The sequence below is a fragment of the Trachinotus anak genome, unplaced genomic scaffold (assembly GCF_046630095.1).
Source record: "Trachinotus anak isolate AG129_WGS33_773 ecotype Australia unplaced genomic scaffold, CSIRO_AGI_Tana_v1 ptg000032l, whole genome shotgun sequence".
Lineage (NCBI taxonomy): Eukaryota > Metazoa > Chordata > Actinopteri > Carangiformes > Carangidae > Trachinotus > Trachinotus anak.
In genome coordinates, this window is record NW_027273883.1 from 12,410,559 (window position 1) to 12,429,167 (window position 18,609).

General features: G+C 41.7%; 2 protein-coding genes across 2 annotated transcripts in view; one reads left to right on the plus strand and one right to left on the minus strand.

Moving 5' to 3' along the window:
- itga10 (integrin, alpha 10) overlaps positions 1-10,998 on the plus strand; it is a 25,334-nt gene extending 14,336 nt beyond the window's left edge. The window contains exons 8-30 of the mRNA XM_071469524.1: positions 394-544; positions 3,018-3,183; positions 4,285-4,358; positions 4,446-4,590; positions 5,546-5,694; positions 5,852-5,995; positions 6,126-6,332; positions 6,433-6,563; positions 6,830-6,996; positions 7,151-7,293; positions 7,422-7,532; positions 7,642-7,727; positions 7,811-7,952; positions 8,071-8,163; positions 8,277-8,353; positions 8,513-8,602; positions 8,697-8,781; positions 8,898-9,011; positions 9,086-9,193; positions 9,289-9,402; positions 9,491-9,586; positions 9,675-9,788; positions 10,576-10,998. Coding sequence (XP_071325625.1) covers positions 394-544; positions 3,018-3,183; positions 4,285-4,358; positions 4,446-4,590; positions 5,546-5,694; positions 5,852-5,995; positions 6,126-6,332; positions 6,433-6,563; positions 6,830-6,996; positions 7,151-7,293; positions 7,422-7,532; positions 7,642-7,727; positions 7,811-7,952; positions 8,071-8,163; positions 8,277-8,353; positions 8,513-8,602; positions 8,697-8,781; positions 8,898-9,011; positions 9,086-9,193; positions 9,289-9,402; positions 9,491-9,586; positions 9,675-9,788; positions 10,576-10,629 — 2,761 coding nt within the window. The 3' untranslated portion in view covers positions 10,630-10,998. The remainder of the gene's footprint in view (positions 1-393; positions 545-3,017; positions 3,184-4,284; positions 4,359-4,445; positions 4,591-5,545; positions 5,695-5,851; positions 5,996-6,125; positions 6,333-6,432; positions 6,564-6,829; positions 6,997-7,150; positions 7,294-7,421; positions 7,533-7,641; positions 7,728-7,810; positions 7,953-8,070; positions 8,164-8,276; positions 8,354-8,512; positions 8,603-8,696; positions 8,782-8,897; positions 9,012-9,085; positions 9,194-9,288; positions 9,403-9,490; positions 9,587-9,674; positions 9,789-10,575) is intronic.
- polr3c (polymerase (RNA) III (DNA directed) polypeptide C) lies at positions 10,870-18,604 on the minus strand. Its single transcript, XM_071469527.1, has 14 exons — positions 18,449-18,604; positions 16,632-16,778; positions 16,049-16,313; positions 15,214-15,515; positions 14,971-15,075; positions 13,186-13,359; positions 13,040-13,091; positions 12,873-12,933; positions 12,586-12,736; positions 11,827-11,928; positions 11,690-11,739; positions 11,394-11,543; positions 11,184-11,286; positions 10,870-11,082 (listed from the first exon to the last, which is right to left on the minus strand). The coding sequence occupies exons 2-13, from the start codon at positions 16,776-16,778 to the stop codon at positions 11,202-11,204; spliced, it is 1,644 nt and encodes a 547-aa protein (XP_071325628.1). The 5' UTR covers positions 18,449-18,604; the 3' UTR covers positions 10,870-11,082; positions 11,184-11,201.
- Between the last annotated feature and the right edge of the window lie 5 nt (positions 18,605-18,609).

Genomic DNA, 18,609 nt, shown 5'->3' on the forward strand with positions numbered 1-18,609 from the left:
CAACTGGCAGCTAATGTATGTGTGTCAAGCTTGACTAATATAGTTGTGGAAAAGCCCAGTTGTGTTTTGAACCATTTATACTTGACGGGAAGAAACTCAAATGCAATGTCTCACTGTTTTACTAGCTATTCATTTTCCCAGAGAAGCACTTGAAATTGTATGTTATCTTATGGCCGACGTTTATTTGAGATTTTAGGAAACTGACTGGATACTCCCTGGTGTCCTGTCTCTCCCTCCAGCCCTTTCACTCCTTTAATTTGTTTTCATAGCATTCCTCCACTTTTTCTCTCATCCTCTCTGTCTCAAATCAAATTCAGTTCAGATGGATTTGCATGATAAGCATGACAGAATGACATAATATCCATCTATCTCACTGTCTTTCTGTCTTTGTAGCACGGAGGCGTTCAGTGCTGAGCGTGGAGCGAGGGATGGAGCCACCAAGGTCATGATCGTAGTGACAGACGGAGAGTCACATGATGGGGAGGAGCTACCAGATGCTCTGTTGGAGTGCGAGAGTAGAAACATTACCAGATACGCCATTGCTGTGAGTACATCTTATCAAGTCTCGATGGGTCATTTATCTTTGAGGAGCTGCTTCCCTAAAAGAATCATTATTTCTGAGTTTCATGTGAGAGTTCAAGTGTCTCGTGATCCTCAAAATGTTCATCCCTGACATTCCACGCACATTGTGTGAAAGTAGTATGCTGACTAAATACTCTATACCCTCAGGCAACTGCACAATACTACCACCACTCCCCAAATGAACCCCTTGGGTCTACTAAAATAGCCAAGTGGAAACAAAAACTCTTCCTTTCCAGCCCCACCCGACCCCCTCTACACACAGAGACGCACTGAGTGGTTGTATGGTTTTAGTCTCAGAGGAGCAGACAGACTCTGGTGGCAGGACTGGTTGCAGACCCCTCCCTATGCCACAAGAGAAACTGGGGAACCTCCAGACTCCACTGAAACCACAGAGAGGAGAACATGAGCCAATGCTGAGAAGGTGCCACAAAGTGCCACCATAGAAATGCGTGTAGATGTCTGAAGATCAAATCAACCAAGTGACCTATGGATGGAGAAAGCTCAGTTACATATCTGCGTTTGTTCTGATGTTTGAATCATTATAAAGTTTGGTTAGTTTGTGCTGTGCTGGGAATCCGTCCGGAAGATCTACTGTAAAAAATGAAAAATTAATGGTTTGCATTTGCGTTTACCTTACTGTTGTAAACCATGTTTAGTTTTTGGTTTTTTTGCCTCACTAAAGGAATACATCTTGGGAAATAAAGCATGCTCTGTTTTTAAGCATTGGTTCACCCAAATTTAAAGACAGCTCATACTTAGTTTTCGTGGCTCTGAGAGATTGTATTTAAGCACAGCAGTGCTTTGAGCGTGAGCTAACATGCTCACAATAACATACTAGTATTAATATAAAATAGGGAACACAGTATCTGTAAAGACATGCCGCTGTTGAATTTGTAAAACTTTTTTTTTTGCGTTTGAGGAGCACAGGTGAACTTATATCAACCTCTAATAGTGTTGCAGCGCAAATCTTACAAACACAACTCCCCAGAGGGTGTGAAAATGTTTTTTTGTAATTTGAGTCAACTAACCCTTTAAAATACCACCAAAAATGTGTGTTTCTCTTTCTAAGGTCTAAATTCCAACTATCCAGCAGAAACAGGAGGAGGTTAATGGTTAACTGTGTTAAAACATGCTGTTATAGTTAATATCACTGTGGGTTAGGGTGTTACTACTTGAAATATCTGAACATGCGCTAGGTCAACAGAAGCTTGGTTTCTAGAGAAGGAAACAGACAGCCAGAGACACAAACTGGAGGCAACTGTATACACTGCCTTGCATGATAAAAGAAACAAACAAAAATGGATGACAAAAACAAGGGAGAATGAGCTGCCTCAAGTGTTTGCCCAAGAAGTCAAAGTGATGACAGGTAAGTAGTACTTGTAACAGCAGCCATGTTTTGATATTGCTCTCTGTGCCGCTGCCCCTGTGTGCGTGTGTGTATGTGTGTGTGTGTGTATGTTTGTGCAGTGAAATGGCTCACAAGGGAGGGCTGAGGTTTCAAAAGAGCACAGGCAATGCAAACTGTGTTTTCTACATCAGTGCAGGTCAGGGGATAGAAACGTGTGTTTGTGGAGGAGCAGTTTAAGTGTAAAGTATGTGTTGACACTTTTTTCTTTTTTTTTTTTTTTACTATTTAATTGTAATTGTATTTGTAATTTTAGTTGTCTGTGCTCATGATTGTGTAAAAGCCAGCAGCGGTTGGCAGCCCGAGTTGAATTTCTCAGCCTCTATAAGATCTTAATGTACATATTTATAAGTCGACTCTCTTCACGTTACACACTACACCCCTCTGCGTCCCCTACTCTTTGAAAACAGAGGATTTCCTTAGTTTGCTTGGCAGCTGGAGTCACAGGGGGAGACTCTTGGGTTTGGTTTCTCTTATGGAATTTTCTCATTTGTACTTCAGGCATTAAGCCATAGGCCAGTGCTGCTACAATATATCTTGTGCATCAGTCATCTCTTCACCTATCAGCTAGACCTGTGCACCTCATTTACAAATCTCTGGTGGCTGCCATTTCCTTCTGCCTTATGTTTCCCAGTCAGTTTATTGCCTTTAGGTATCGCTTAATTACTGGTAAATTGCACAGGCAATGACACGGCTATGAGGTGTGTTTATTTTCATGTTAGAGAGTTAAATCCTGCAGCTCCAGATTACTGGTGTGCTACTTCAGAGTTCTGGAAGTGGTGTTGGCCCACTACAGACTCGATGATATCTCTCTTTCTCTCTTCACTGTTCCTCTGTAACGTGGAGAAGTAATTGCTCGGATACATGCCAAAGTGTCTGTTTAGGATCTGTTTTTCTCACTTTCACTACCTCTCTCTGCTTCCAGCACAATCCCTCAGTGTTTTATTGAACCTGTGTTATCTGCTTATTCATTTATGGGATTTTCTCTTCAACCTTTTTCTCTCTCTTTTTCTCCCACGCTGGGCTCCAGGTTTTGGGCCATTATATCCGTCGGCAGCAGGACCCTGAGACGTTCATCAGCGAGATCAAGTATATCGCCAGCGACCCCGACGACAAATACTTTTTCAACGTGACTGATGAAGCTGCGCTCAATGACATTGTGGATGCCCTGGGAGACCGCATCTTCACTCTGGAAGGTGTGTGAGACAGGGAGGGAGTCAGGGGATGAATAAAAAACAAATTCTTTCATGATTACCACCAAAGACATCTGGTGTTGCAAACCACACAATTTATCAGTAAATAATAGTTTCATATGTAGTTGTGTCACATGCATGTACTGTTCTATTAGTTGGTCACAAAGCAAAAGCATAAAAATACAGATATTTACTGTATAATGTATATAGCAGGGATTTTTCCAGTCCAACTGAAGGACAGTGACACTTTTTCATTTTTGTAAATCATTCTAATGTGTATTAATGCCAGGCAATGGCCAAATCCAAATACTGATTCTATTATAATATGATCCATTTCAACCACAAATTCCCTGCATGAAAGTTCAGATTTATTTATATCTACAGGAAAAAAATAATGTGTAAAGTTAATCAACAACTTTAATTAACAGCTTTAGTTTGTCATATTATGCAGCTCATCTGTAAAATATTGGAATTTTTATATACAAAATGATATGACAATGTGCCTAATGTATGTATGTACCTAAATTACCTACTTTTCATTTAGTTCTTGCATATTCACATAGCATATTGCTGCTGTCCTATTTTAGCATCATCTGACTCCCATTTTCATGTTTTATGTTTCTGGGTTTAAACCCATAGTTTTTGGTTTAATCAGATTGATTTGTCAACCAGTATAGTGGAAACAAAACCAGGAGGTAATGTCTGAGAAAGAAGGATAAATTGAAGTACCAGAGCTCAAGACAGGAGTGGAGACGGATCAGTGTAGAAAATGGAAGAGAGGGAAAAATGTGAAAAAATAAACAGCAGTCCTGTAGAAAAAGCAAGAAAAGGAAAAGGAGGTAGAGGGAGTGTACTTGCGTTGTAGTTGCGGGAACATAAGGAAGGCTGATGAAAGGCAATGTCATCCTTACTGTAAATGTTCAAGGAAATCAGAGAGGAAAGGACAGGAGGAAAGGAAAGGGCGAGGCACGTCTGCCACCTGTGGTCTCAGGGTGAGTGAGGATGTTAATGATGCCATCTAGATCAGATGCTGAGAGGGAGAGGAAGGAAGGGAGGGGACGTGTAAAGAAACGTGGCTGACTTGTTGTCCCGGTCCACCTGCAGGCACACTGGGCTACAACGAGAGCTCGTTCCACATGGAGATGTCTCAGATCGGCTTCTCCACACACACACTGGATGTAAGTCCAACCTGTAGTTTTTCATCTGAATGTGAAGTGAATGTGTTTTACCTGTGTTTCTCACCCATGCACTGCTCTGCTCTTCAGGATGGCATTTTGTTTGGGATGGTTGGTGCCTATGATTGGGATGGTGGAGTGCTAAAGGAGGGGACCAACGGACGCATCATGCCGCCCAGAGAGGCTTTTGAGAGCGAGTTTCCCCTGGAGCTCAAAAATCATGCTGCTTATTTAGGTACCAACATATCATACCACTGAACATAGTGCTCACAGGATCATTACTGGTGTTTTTCATGTGTTGGTGCATTACTATCACAGATTATTCTGTCCTTCACAGTGGTGCATTTATGTGTTGTTGGGAAGGTCCAACATGAGAGACTGGCTGGATTGACCTCAAAGTCTGATAACCATTTTGTTTCATTTTATTTTATTATTTCTTTTAGATGTTAACATCATAGTATTTATATTCTGATATTCTTTTTCATTTCTATTCATTCTATACGCATCACTGAACAAATAAAAGATGTGGGTGGTGATTCAGAGGTCTAAAACCAGACAAACCTGGAGGGGAAAAAAGCCTGATATCAGCTAAAATATTACCAGTAGTAGCATAACTACATTTTGACCTGTGGTCCAAAACTTTCAGTTAACTAAATTACCACAAAGTAATTGCCAAACAGTGAACCTGGGGCTTTCTAGGGCTCCTGAGTGTCTGGCGCTCCAGCGAATTAGCTTCAGCTGTCTGCGAAACAGAAACGTCTTTCTTTGCAATAAGCTCCAAAATACACATGATCCTTCTCAAAACATCCTTGTTTGCTTATTGTTCGTCTTTCAACTTAACTTTCTGAGAACCTAACCTGTGAATACCACCCCTGTTCTCCAGCCCACTCAAATCACAAATGACTGAGCTTTCCACATGCACCTAAACACACCGTCCCAGTGGGATTTTCAAGACTACACTTTAGACTTCATGAACATGTAACAAACATTGACAGAAAATAAAAACAAGATGTGAACAGATGTGATACATGAATTATCTGATGCAAGTTTATTTGAAAGTTAATTAACTTTTACTTTGTACTAAGTGCGTTAAATTGTACATAAACATCAGGTGTGATTCTGTAACTCTTTACTGAAGCCCAAAGATAGAGCAGCAGTGTGTAATGATGTGTATGTTAACATGTTTTCAGGTTATACAGTGTCATCTGTGATAGTTGGTGACTGGAGGAGGCTGTATGTAGCCGGGGCTCCTCGCTTCAAACACAAAGGCAAAGTCATCCTGTTTGAACTCAGCGATGACGGTGATGTCAACATTGTACAGGCCCTCAATGGAGAACAGGTAACACTCTCTGTTTGGGTCTCTCATCTGTCCTTTCAGTCACTTTCATTTGTCTCATTGAGTTTAGCAGAAAACAGCAGGAGTCTCATTTGTCAGAGAATAAAGCAAGGACTCCATCTACTGGCAGTAAGCTGAAAGAACATGTTTCCATCTGTAGATTGGATCCTACTATGGCAGTGAGGTCTGTGGGCTGGATATCGACCAGGATGGCATCACTGACGTCCTTCTGGTTGCCGCTCCAATGTACCTTGGCTCAGGAAACAAGGAAGCCGGAAGAGTCTACATCTACACCCTCAGTGGGGTAAGGCAGCAGTGACACGGATCACTCTTCTCTATGGGGGTTGATTACAAAATACACAACATCAATCAAATTCTTGTGAGCTTTCCTCCAACTCTTCCACCTTTCTTCCCTCCTCTTTCTTGTCCTTCAGGAAGAGGTGTTTGTGTCTAATGGTACTCTGAAGCCTGAGGACAAGTCCCAGGATGCCAGGTTTGGTTATGCACTGGCAGCTGCTCCTGACCTTAACCATGACGGCTTCACTGACCTGCTGGTGGGAGCCCCGTTGGAGGATGAACACAGGGGGGCCATCTATGTATACCATGGAGACGGTATTTACATCAACCACAATTACAAACAGGTGCTTGCCTTATACCTACAATTACAGGCTCTTTGGCACATTTCAGAAATCAACCAACAACTAACTTCTGTTTTTGGCTCTGCCTCTCCCATCCTCACAGCGTATTCCAGGGTCATCGATTTCTCCCTCCCTGCAGTATTTTGGCCGCAGTGTGAGTGCTCGGTTGGACTTGGATGGAGATGAGCTAATAGACTTGGCAGTTGGAGCACAGGGCAGTGCTGTACTGCTCAGGTGGGTCGACACAGACGAGGAAAGGCACAGAAGGAAGGGAAAGTCATTGCCAGTGCAGATTTTATTTCATAGCTGCACGCACTGTGAGATAATGAATCTAGACAACACATTACATGTATCACCTACAGCCAGATAGCCTCCACATTTAAAATAATACTAAATGCAAACAACAATATTGAACTGACTATGCCTATTGGCTTAAAAAAATAAGCTTCTAGCTAAATTTTTTATTCTGTTTTTTCAATGACTGTCCCTCCTCTCTGCAGCTCTCGAAGCATTGTCCAGATCAATGTGAGTCTGTCCTTCCAGCCGCACTCCATCAACGTCATTCAGAAGACCTGCCAGAGGGGTGGCAGAGAATCAGCCTGTCTGAATGCCACTGCCTGCTTCACAGCTGTCACCCGCTCCCCGGGACCAAACAGCAACAGCTTTGGTATTTTTCATGAACCCCACATTTACAGGCTTTCACTCTGATCCTTATAACAAAAAATATAAGTGCTGTAGTCTAGGCCAGGCACTCAAATTATTATTAGAATGTGACTTTTCCAGCACTCACCATCTTTCTCAATTACCTGCTGTCACCTCAGATCTGTGGGTGTCAGCGATGCTGGATGACAGGAAGCTGTCTGCCCGGGCCCTGTTTGACGACAGCTCCCACAGACAGACCCAGCTGGCAGTCCGAGTTCACACAGGACAAACTCTCTGCTACAAACTGCCCTTCCATGTCTATGTGAGCATTTGTACACACACCAGCCGCATTAGAGCACTTTCCATTTCCATACACATGCGCCAGGACAGACAGAGTGACACGTGCTACCTGTTCTCATCCCTAACAATTTTTTTCTGTCTTTGATAAAGGACACAGCAGATTACATCCGTCCAATCAGCTTCTCGCTGCGGTTTAAGATCAATAACACTGAGAGCGGTCCGGTGTTGGATGAAGGCTGGCCAACCACTGTCAAGAAATCTGTGAGTGACACAATATTGACTGTTAGCTTTACTAGATTCTTCATTGGATCACATTTCCTTCCTCTTCTCTCTATTAAGCATGCTGCGCTCTCACCCTGTGCCTCTCTAGATCCCCTTCTTTAAAGACTGTGGTGAGGATGACGTGTGCACAACAGACCTGGTGCTGCAGGCTCATATGGACATCTCTGGGACGAGGTACAGATTAGAGACGTCCCTCTCTTCTCTGTATCTTCTCAGTTGTTGGGTTTCAGTGGGTTTTCATTGTGTTGTCTCCACAGACAGAAGCCTTATGTGATTCGCAGCCCTCGTAGGCGTCTGGCGGTGGAGGTGCAGCTCCAGAACAGACTGGAAAACGCCTACAACACCAGCCTGACGCTGCACTATTCACGCAACCTGCACTTTTCCAGCCTCAGCATTCGGGTAGACAATGCTCATATAGCGCTTAACACATGCAACACCATGTGTAACTAACCCTACGCATATATCCACACGCGCTGCCTAACACAGCCTCTCCTTCTTCATCTCTCTTTTGTCGTAGGAGGATGCCCACTTCAAGATTGAGTGTACAGCGCTTGGTGCGAATAGCCACTCATGTAATGTCAGCTATCCAGTATTTCGCTCCCAGTCAAAGGTACGTCCATGCCAAAGAAAAGGCTCCATCACTCTCGAGTCAGCCCACTCATACTTCACTTCCTCCAGCTGAAATGTGTCACTTCAGCAGCCTCCTCTCTTATTGGTTTGCAGGTGAACTTCATGTTGGAATTTGAGTTCAGTTGCACATCTCTGCACAGTCGGGTCCAGATGAAGCTCAGTGCTGCCAGGTAGCTCACTAAAGCGGCATGTTCTGGGTACTCCATACACACATTTTAGAGATACTGAAGACTTCAATAAAAATTTTATTTGAAATTTTGGTTCCACAAGACACTGACAATGTTTTCTCTTCTTTAAAAGAGTTTGTGTAACTATCTGATCTTTTACAGTGACAGTGTGGAGAGAGAGGATACTTTGGAGGACAACAGTGTCCAGCTGCAGAGTTTTGTTCAGTATGAACCAGACCTTTTTGTCAGCAGGTATGTGTGCACAGCATAAAGATATTTTAGTTCCTCTTTGGTTTTATGTGTCTGAGTATTTTATGTTCCATTTTTTCTCTGTCTTTCTGTGCAGTGACTCTAATTTGAACCGATATGAGGTTCATCCAACTCGTACAGCGTCAGAGGCAATTGGACCAGAGTTCTACACGCACCTCAGGGTATGTCTCGAATGCTCACTGCAAAAATTTTAATTCAACACATGGCTGCAGGTTTTGTGAAACTTCCATTAAAAAAGATGGGGAAAAATCTGAGCATTATTTGTTTATGTTTGCAGCTGCAGAACCTCGGCTGTTACTCTGTCAGTAATTTGGAGTTGAGGCTGCATCTGCCCTCTGTGGCTGCAGGAGAAAGTGTCTTCATGACTATCACTGACGTCTTCTCATACAACGTGAGTACTGCATCTGCCTGAGTGTTTGTGTCTCTCTTTTGGATCATATCTGACCTATCTAAACTGCCCCATAGGCTACAGGAGTTAACTGCAGTGTACTGAGTGATCTGGCCCAGCTCAAGGTCAGACAGAGAGATGTACGCCCCCTTCATCCTGAAGACATGATGCAGAATGACATACTGGTGAGGCCCCCTGCAGCACAGCAGCTACCGAACAGTGTGCAGCACCAGCATACATGTTAATATGCTTGTTTGTGTTTTTATATCTGTATCTTTAGAATTGTAGCAGGTCGTGGTGCACAGAGGTTGTGTGTGAAGTCCAGCAACTTCTGAGAGGGCAGGCTGCTGTCGTTCGCATCAGCCGCAGAGTCCACGATGATTTTTTCAGAAAAGTGAGATGAACACACACACACACACACACTCCATTCTTCTGCCCTATGACACAAACATTGGTCATCACCACTGTGTCTCTTTCTTTAGGCCAAATATAAGTCACTGAGGATAATAGGTGCCTATCGCCTCACAGCTCGGGAGACTAACCTCATCACCCTGGACACAGGAACAGTCTGGAGGGAGGTAAGATGACTCTAGCAGGATTTTGTGGGTCAGAATGACAATAGTATTTCCTTTCTCTTAATCTCTCCCTTCATGTGTTTTCCTCTAGACTGTACTGGAAGTGCTGAAGGGCCGAGCCATTCCCATCTCGCTCTGGATTCTGATTGGCAGCATCATCGGAGGTTTGCTGCTGCTGGCCCTTATCATTTTCGTACTGTGGAAGGTATTTTCATATTACATTTCACTTCAAATTTTGGTAGCACTTTAGAATACAGCAAATTACAGTGTTGTTATTTAGTTTATATGGGAGATCAATCATATACTTCTTGGTTACCAATCCTGTGACAAAAGTACAGGAGAAAAAGACAAGAGGTAAAGGAATCAAGGTGTGATATAAATGTGTTTAAGAAAGGACTTAAATAGGACGTAAATAAACACTTTAAGTAGTTACTGAGTATATACTGAATAATTACAGAGCACAGTAATGTTTTTACCGTATAGTAAGACAGGATAAATGGGGAAAATGGGGTGTGCAGATATTGCAATGAAAATTATGGAATTATTTATTTTAAAAATCTGAAATATTCATATAAATAATATTTATAGAAAACTAAATTGTAAAATGTTGTTTATTGTTGCTACATTATTGTTGTTGGCGAACAAAACATTTGGCTAAGGATCAGAAGAAGGATGAACTGTAAGATCCATCTGATCATAAGTACTGATGTTAAAGAACCTAGACCAGCTTTTATATTTGTCATATCATCCTATCATAAACAATTATGAAGTCAAATACAAAAACTAACAAACAAACTTAACTAAAGTTTCTTATTGCAAATGTGTTAGCCCTTTATTCCCTGCACTTCTACCCTTGCACCTACTGGTAGATGCCTAGGAAGCATTTGTATTGATATTGGCTGTAATCTGGCTGTAATCCAAATGTACGTTACAAAGAAAATACCAGAATGTGCTATGGACAGAATACCCATCTTTATCTCACTTCCCATCAGCTGGGTTTCTTCACACGCAAACACAGAGAAGAGGACGAAAACCATGAGGACTGAGCCCAACTCTTGCTGCCACGACAACAGTCATTTGCCATGACGACTACCACATGAGCTGAGTCCACCTCCTACCAGGCACACAGATAGTCCTGGGACTTGACTCGCGACAGATGCAACAGGGACCTTCAGGACCAAAGAGAGTATCACGAGGGTCGAACAGAAATGCACTACCCACTATTTCCAGGGTTGGGAGCACTTGTGTAAATAATCTTTTTCTAATTTGTAAGGAAAACCAAAGTGTATTAAACCACAATACTTCTATTTAATATACAGAAATCTTCATGGTTTTACATTTCAAGCAATCACTTTGTCCTATGTTTGTTTTGTTTTGTGTTTGTTCTCTAATGAAATTAAAATTGTTGAAAAGTATTATTATTCTCGGTTTATTCATTTGCTGATGCAAGCAGTAAAAACAAGCAAAAAACTATCTATTTGGATTTTATTCCACTCCAAAGTGAAACATTTCAACTATAAACTTCAAAGCAGTCATACTCGACAGCATTCATACACAAAAAGTAACGGCAAAATTTTCAAAAGTACTGTGGGTGGGTTGCAGTGTTCATACATCTGACTCAGCTTGTGGACGTGGCAGTGGAGTTGACGTAGGAATCTAGAAGAAAGATGGTTTCATCTACCTGGTTCTCTGCTGAATCTAACCTGGAAGAAGAAAAAAAGGGAAACAGAGAGAATGGTAACATCACCAGACCACACAGGTGATAGACATCTGTGTAAAAGGGAATTTTAGTTGTGTTTTATTTTCCTACTTATTGATATGGAGCCGCAAAGAGTCCAGCTGTTGCTTTTCAGGAGCAGTGATCATCTCCTCAACCTCGGTCAGCTGTTCAGGCTCGGCCCCGCTGGCCTGTAGAGATGCCAGGATGGCCTCGATTCGCTGGGATTTCTCCAGCAGACGCCTGTCAGTCAAACATAAAACCAAGCAGCTCATTCATCTGTGGCACAGTGTGTGAACTGTACAACTTCCAAAACTGATCATGTTGAATTATTTTGCTTGCAAAGGCAGTGAGACACAGAAAACATGAGAACATAATGAGACACTCACTTGCTCTCTTTGGTCTCGAACAGGCGTCTCTCTATGAGGTTGGCCACTGTCTGCACGGAGAAAAACACAAACAAGACATCAATAAAAAGCAGAAACCTGCATGAACTGAGCAGAATAACTTACATTCATTGATTTACCTTGTAGCAGTTCTGTAGCAGCATTCTTGCAGTTGGGAGTTGGTTGACGGTGTAAAGATAAAAGGTTCGAGAGGGAGCGTAGTCAGGAGTCTTTGGGACTTCCTGAAGAGTAAGAAAATATGACAGTTGCTCAGAGAGGATGTGTAGGTAGATTAAATAAGGAGTGTCTGCTCCCTTTAAATTCGATGACTCAAATCAGTTCCAACTGTCAGTCAGACAGTGAAAGAGACATCACCATTGTTCACAGAACAAGTACAAGTACAAAGATTAGGCTACAGTGTGGTTTTAAAACATCTCATCCACTTAGTGCATCTTAAAATTGTGTGCCAAAATAATTTTCAAAGTAGGTTTTTGGATCAGACATTTTTTGGATTATTTCTTTACAGGAAGCCACTCATGTTAATACACTAAGAAAACTGACGTGAAGAGATTTGAAACTTGCCTCGTATATCTAAAGTCATCACAGCAATCAGTATGTCCCCTTATTTCTATCAGAGTAACAAATCATGTGTGGTAGCAGTTACGAATGAGGACAGTTTTGGCAGCATTTCCATAGTGTGTTCAAATTCTTGTGGGAATGAAGGGAAAAAGCATTCATCAATCCAAAACCTATAGTACGCTTTGGAAACAATCCACAGCCCATCATTCTTTCTGATGTCAAACTCCCAAATCAGAGTCTGAGTTGGGTAACAGCTTCGTGAGAACATTTGAATGCAAAGGAAGGAACAGTGAAAGTATCTTCACAGGTCAAGCACGTACCTGTAGCTGGACCAGGTTCTGTGAAAGGAGTGTGTAGAGCATGTCTTTAGCCTCCTTAGCTGGAATCATGGCAAAATCCTCCACCTGCTTCTGCTCCAGGTGACGTTTCCTTAGCAAAAGGCGGAAAATGCGTGCTGACCGGGAGCCAAATCTGGTGACAGATTAAAAGTGCACATATGAATGAGTTTCTGATGACAGAATAATCACATGTGTACTCATTTAAAACTTCTCTCACACTCACACACACCCACACACACACATACACACACACACACACACACACCTACCTCTCCTGTACTACAGACTCAAGTGTGGCCCGTGCCAGATTGGCCAGCGCTCTGTGCAGATCTGAGAGATGAGTTAAGAAAAGCATCCACACCTTGTGTTTCATGAGGCTTCAAACCAGTGTGGTGACAAACTACTCTTGAAAACATGCTTAAGTTAAAAAGGATACTGACAACATACATCCCTCCTCCGCTCTCACCAGCCTTCCCCACAAACTCCATCTAGGAAATCAAAAAAAGGAAATGTGGATCTAAAAAAAATTATTATGGATAAAAATGAACACCTGAAGCATAACGTGCCTCTGGGAGGTCATACCGGGTCATCCACCAGCAGAGTGAGGTACTGGTCTAAAATGGTTCTGGGGATGTTGTAGCTGCTCGGGAGCGATCGGAAGATCTCATTGGCCGAGAGGGGCTTTGTGCAGGTGGCTGTGGGCGAAGTGGTCACCTCACTCATCCTCAGCATAGTCCTCACAATCTCACTGCTAGTCTGAGTTATAAAAGTGAAAAGATTTCGAGAGATGATAAATCATTTTAATCACAAACAGTCATAATACTAATTTACCCTTGTGTAGAAAAGAGCCATGCCAGGTGTTAAGATATACTGTAGCTGTATTGACTGTGATATTTTCTCCACTCAAAAACAAAACTGATAGTCAAAGCATCTGTTCTTCTTTCCAGATTACCTACCTCAACAACATTAAATTCACCGGTCTGAATGGCAAAAGCCCAAACAGCCTAATTAAACGCAGCAAGGTTTTACATTATTAACAGCACCTTTGATGCTCACATAATTTATTTACAAGAAATCCACTTGAAAACTATAGTTCTAAGTTGAAGTGAGGTTGATTAGGCAGGTGCAGAATCTCTCTCTGCGTTTTCTAGCAGAACAGGAGGGGTTGCTATTCTTTCACATATAAATTCGTCCCTCCTAAAACTATCTCTGTTTGTACTGCATTGTACTAGATTTATTATCTTTACTGGACACCAGTTCGTCTCCAGTGGAAATTTTAACTGCTGGAATCAATCTTCCTCTGTCTCAAGTGCTCAGTCAGAATCTGCTAAAATAATTAAAACTGTTTATGGAGGAGTTTAACGTTGTTGATCCCTGGCAGTCTGTTCATCCTTCTAAGAAGGAATGCTCTTTTTTTTCCTCAAGTCCACCACACTTTCACACACATTGATTTCTTCTTGGTGGATAACAGCCTGCTTAATCCAATTGTTTTATCAGAACATGCGTGTTTCTAAGAATGTTTTTAAAAGTTAACTATATTCCAGATGCTTCTTACTGTGGGAAACCAGGAAGGCGTTCAGCAGGGATGAGATAATCTCTAAGGAAAGAGAAACGAGCCTGGCTAGGAAAATGCATGTCTCTTTTAGATTCTCTTTATGCAATTTCTAAATCTCCAGAAATAGGATAAGGAACACATATCCTTGAGTATTATTTTGTAATGTCACAATACACCACCAAGCTTCTGTGTCATTCTATGTCTAAATTTTATGAACAAGGAGATAGAACAAGCAAGTTATTGACACATCAGTTGCATCAAATGTCCTTGTCTCAATTAATTCTGCAAATTAAGACTTTTAGAAGAATTTTATACTTCACTACATTAATCTGAACTTGAGTCTACTACAGCAGATTTCATTGCCTTTTTTAATAAATTCAACATTCCTACTGCTGAAATGTTGAAAGGGACCTGTAATGACCAATCACAACAGCAGAACTTGAAGCTGCGGCTACATCACTACAAAGTGGTTAAAGTCCTGGAACCCACGGTTTTCCAGCCGATATGCACTGAATCTTAGCAAATGTGAAATTCGCTATTAATAAGCCTGCCAGAGAATATCAACTTCTCAATCTACCTTTTAAAGCTGCTCGCTCTAGTTTTGTTTATCTTGGTAAATATGTGGCAGATACACTTAGCAATCTTTTCAAGGGAAATTTTGTGCCATTACTGGCCATTACTGGCACAAAATTAAACAAGATTTTGAGCAGCGGTCTCTCTTTAATTTGTCGCTGCTAGAATTTCTCAGCAATATTCTACATTTAAAAGTAGTTCTTAAATATTCATTTCAGGCCTCAATGTGTAAACCTGACCTGGTCCAGTTTGTTGGCCACAGCACTGATGATGGCCTGGTCTCTGAAGTGGAGATGGAACCTCTCAAAATTCACCTGCCAGTAAATCCCCTCATCACCATGTGACTGAACAAAAGAGGGCCAGAGAGCATATGAAAGAGACAGAGAAAAAGTTATACAATACAATATGTAGAAGATAAGATAATGGAGAGGGGAAAGAGACTAAGGAGATAAAAAAAATCAAATAAACATTAAAACACTCACCTCTAAATCTAATTTAGCCTTCTTTGCATTCCTCTGGTCCTCTCCTTCCTCACTGGAGAGTTGGCGTTTGCCTCGCCCGATGAGTGTCATGTGTGGCACCTTGTAGCAGTCGGGGAAACTCTCTGGTGTGGGCTGGGTGGTGCTAACAGGGGCAGCAGGAGCAGCTGGGGTGGCAGGGGTAGCTGGAGTGGTGCTGTCTGTTGTTCCTGCTCCCGCTAGTGGAGGACAGCGCTGAAGAAAATGAGTCTCCACCAGTTTGGAGAAGGCAGAAGAAACTTCACTGTAATCCATGCTGCGCCCCTCTATAACAACGGGAAGTACAAGGAGAAAACTACTGTGTGAAAATGATCTTGCAAACAGTGACTTTCCATCATTACATTCCACAAAAATCCCACATATAACATCAAATCATCATATTTAACACAAAACCTTAAAGGACAGTGGCTCCAAAGAAACTCCAAATCTAAAGAAGTCATTGGAAAATTTTGTTTAAGCTTTTAAATCTTTAAGTTTCTATATTCAAAATCACCCTTCATATGGGTCTTTGTGGCGATTTGGAGGAGCTTGGTTCTAGATTTTAAGGTCTAAAAAAAAACTATATTTTTGGGAACTTGTTGAATTGATTGACAAGTGTCATGACCTATTGCAGTCATCCATGGTGGTTGCCACTTGCTTGTTCTGCCTTGTTTCTACCCTTTGAAGCAAATTAGGATTTTCTGTCTTAACTACCATGAGTGGAAAACCTAAATTCAAGCTTCAAAAGATTCCATTAAAAAATGCTGGGTGACATTAATGTTTTACAGTCTTTTGTTGATACAGACATCAAGATACTGACCCTCCATGTTCTGCGTGAGGCGGTCAGCAACTGTCTTAACAGTGCTGCTCATGGTCATGTGACCTCTCTGTAGTAACTCCTCTATGATTAGCTCCCCGGTGTCCCCGTACAGTGTCTTGGCAGTGTAGATGTAGCGTGGGTAACGCAGAATTCTCAGAATCCGATCACAGCTGGTCTGATACTCTGTGGGACTCCCAGGTCCTTTACGACCTGAGCTGAACACACAGACCCCATGCTGCACAAGCACACACAGAGACTTTTTTACCTGGATTGGGACAGAAATGGGGGGGGGTTACCATCATGACTCTCATTTCATTCTCTCATCATTCATTTGCATCATTCATTTAATTGCTTTGCAATTAAATGAATGATGCAAAAAACTACAATTGCATTACTGCTGCAGAATAATCAGGTAACTATAGTCGGCATATTACATCTAGCATGGATCGTCAATGGATGGACCACCAACGTAATCTGGATGAACTGCAAAACAATATATATAATACAAAATATATAATGCATAATAAGATTTCCATTGTTTGAAATAGGGATGGCTAAAGCCTAGAAAGCATAGGAGTGGTACCAGGTCCAGTGAGACGTCAGTCTCATGAATGATTGTTCTCAAATTCTGTGCTCCACTTCTGAGCAGGTGTGTTCCCACTTTTTCCACCACTTCTCCAAAGTGCTCCCGCAGCAGGAGACCACACAGACGCACTTCCTGGGCAGTCATCTGCACAGACACACACACAGGAACACACAAACAATTAAAGGCCTCACATTCAGACTCGCAACAAGTTTATTTTAAGCCTATTTTAAGCACCTGTGTCAACACAACAATTAATATAACACTGTCTATGTGCTTTTAATATGCAGTATATATATACTGTGGGCTGAGGCTGACTGGTTGAGCTCTTCAGAACATCTGAATTTAATAAAGCACTAATTAAAAGCATTATTAGGACCTGATAGTTTGCCAATTAAAGGGTCACTGAATCCTAAGATTTACAAAGACGATCAGCTGTTGTCGTGGGAGGAAAATGCCAGCTCAGACCAGCAAAGAGCAAACTGCTATGACTGTTTAAAAAGAAATGGATGCCTACAAAATGTTTCCATTTAAAATGTGTGAAAATGTATTTATTTTTGTTTTGTTGGAGGAGGGCTACTGTTGCTATGTGAAAAACACGAGTTGCTATGTTCATATATGAAGAAAGTGAGATCATCTTGGCTTCTGCTGTTTCAATTTTGACCTTTCTTTTGTTAACGGTCCCATATTTTACACTTCTCCTGTGTTTTATCTGAAGTTTTGATATCCATAAGAAGATATACTTGTGGTTTGAAGTACCAGAAACCATCTCAATGTAGTTTTACATCTCCTATCTCTCAAATCCTGCAAGGCTGGATGGTGGGTTCGGGTGGGCCAAGCTTGGGGCATGGCTGAGAGAAGTGACAGCTTTGGTGAGATATCATAAAGTTACAGAAATACCAATGGATTTGTTTGAAGTCTCAGTTTCTGAATATGGGCTGTGTGCATCTCTCCGTGAATTAAGTGTTTTAATAATTTCACGGTATTAATACAGGACCTAGACCTGCTTTATACAATATGGGATATTTCATACTAATGCAATACTAAATCACAGGAGTACACCTTTAAAGCATCAGCAATAGTTAGGAGACTTGCTTGGGACTGATCTGTCCCAAATTCAGTCTGTAGCATAACAATGAGGCCAAACACACAGACAGAGACAAGGTGAACACGGAGTCCTGTAAGAGGTGGTCTGGCCTCCACAGAGCCCTGATCTCAACAGTGCGGAGCCAGTGTGGGATAACATGAAGAGACAGAAGACAATGAGACAACCTAAGTCCACAGAAGCACTGAGGTAAGTTCTCCAATATGCTTGGAAAAACATACCTGTAGAAACTGTGCAAGTGTACCAGTGTGAGGACAACTGGTGCTGTTTTAAAGGCAGACAAGGGTAGTTACAACAAATATTGATTTGATTTAGTTGTTTCTGTCTACTGCACTTTTTATGAAGTTTATCATTCATGTTATTATTTTTGAGAGCATCCTCACTTCACTTTTAGTGCCTAAAACTTATTCAGTGTATTTACAAGTACATAGTTTAGGAAACTTATGCTTGGCAGTGTTGGTATGTAAATGTCAGGGCTTGTCATACATGAAGTGACAGTATAAACAAAGGGCTACACACAACAAACAGCAATAAACAGCATGTTTAGAACAAATACAATGCCAGTTAGATTATTTATACTGTCGCTTATCCACAAATGAACGAAACTGTACTGACTGTAAAAGCCAAACACTTTGCACGCTAGCTAATGGCTAATACCACTAAAGAAAATGTGATCTGAAACGTCTGCTGCTTCACTAGTATTTTCACAGACCTTTTTGGACAGAGGCTATCGTCGTTTTCCAGCATCCCACAGACTACAGACTTCAACACATGCGGCTTGTCGTTGTCAACACATGAGCACTTCCGCTCTCCGGCGCCTCTCGCTCGGGTTTGCCCAGCAGAGGCGCGGTGCATGCCGGGCTGGAGGCGGAC

Coding starts and splice junctions, on each gene's coding strand:
- polr3c (XM_071469527.1), bottom strand. CDS start 16,778: ATGACTGCCCAGGAAGTGCGTCTGTGTGGTCTCCTGCTGCGGGAGCAC. Junction 16,314..16,631: donor CTGACGTCTCACTGGACCTG/GTACCACTCCTA, acceptor GTCCCAATCCAG/GTAAAAAAGTCTCTGTGTGT. Junction 11,287..11,393: donor TTGCGGCTCCATATCAATAA/GTAGGAAAATAA, acceptor TTCTTCTTCCAG/GTTAGATTCAGCAGAGAACC.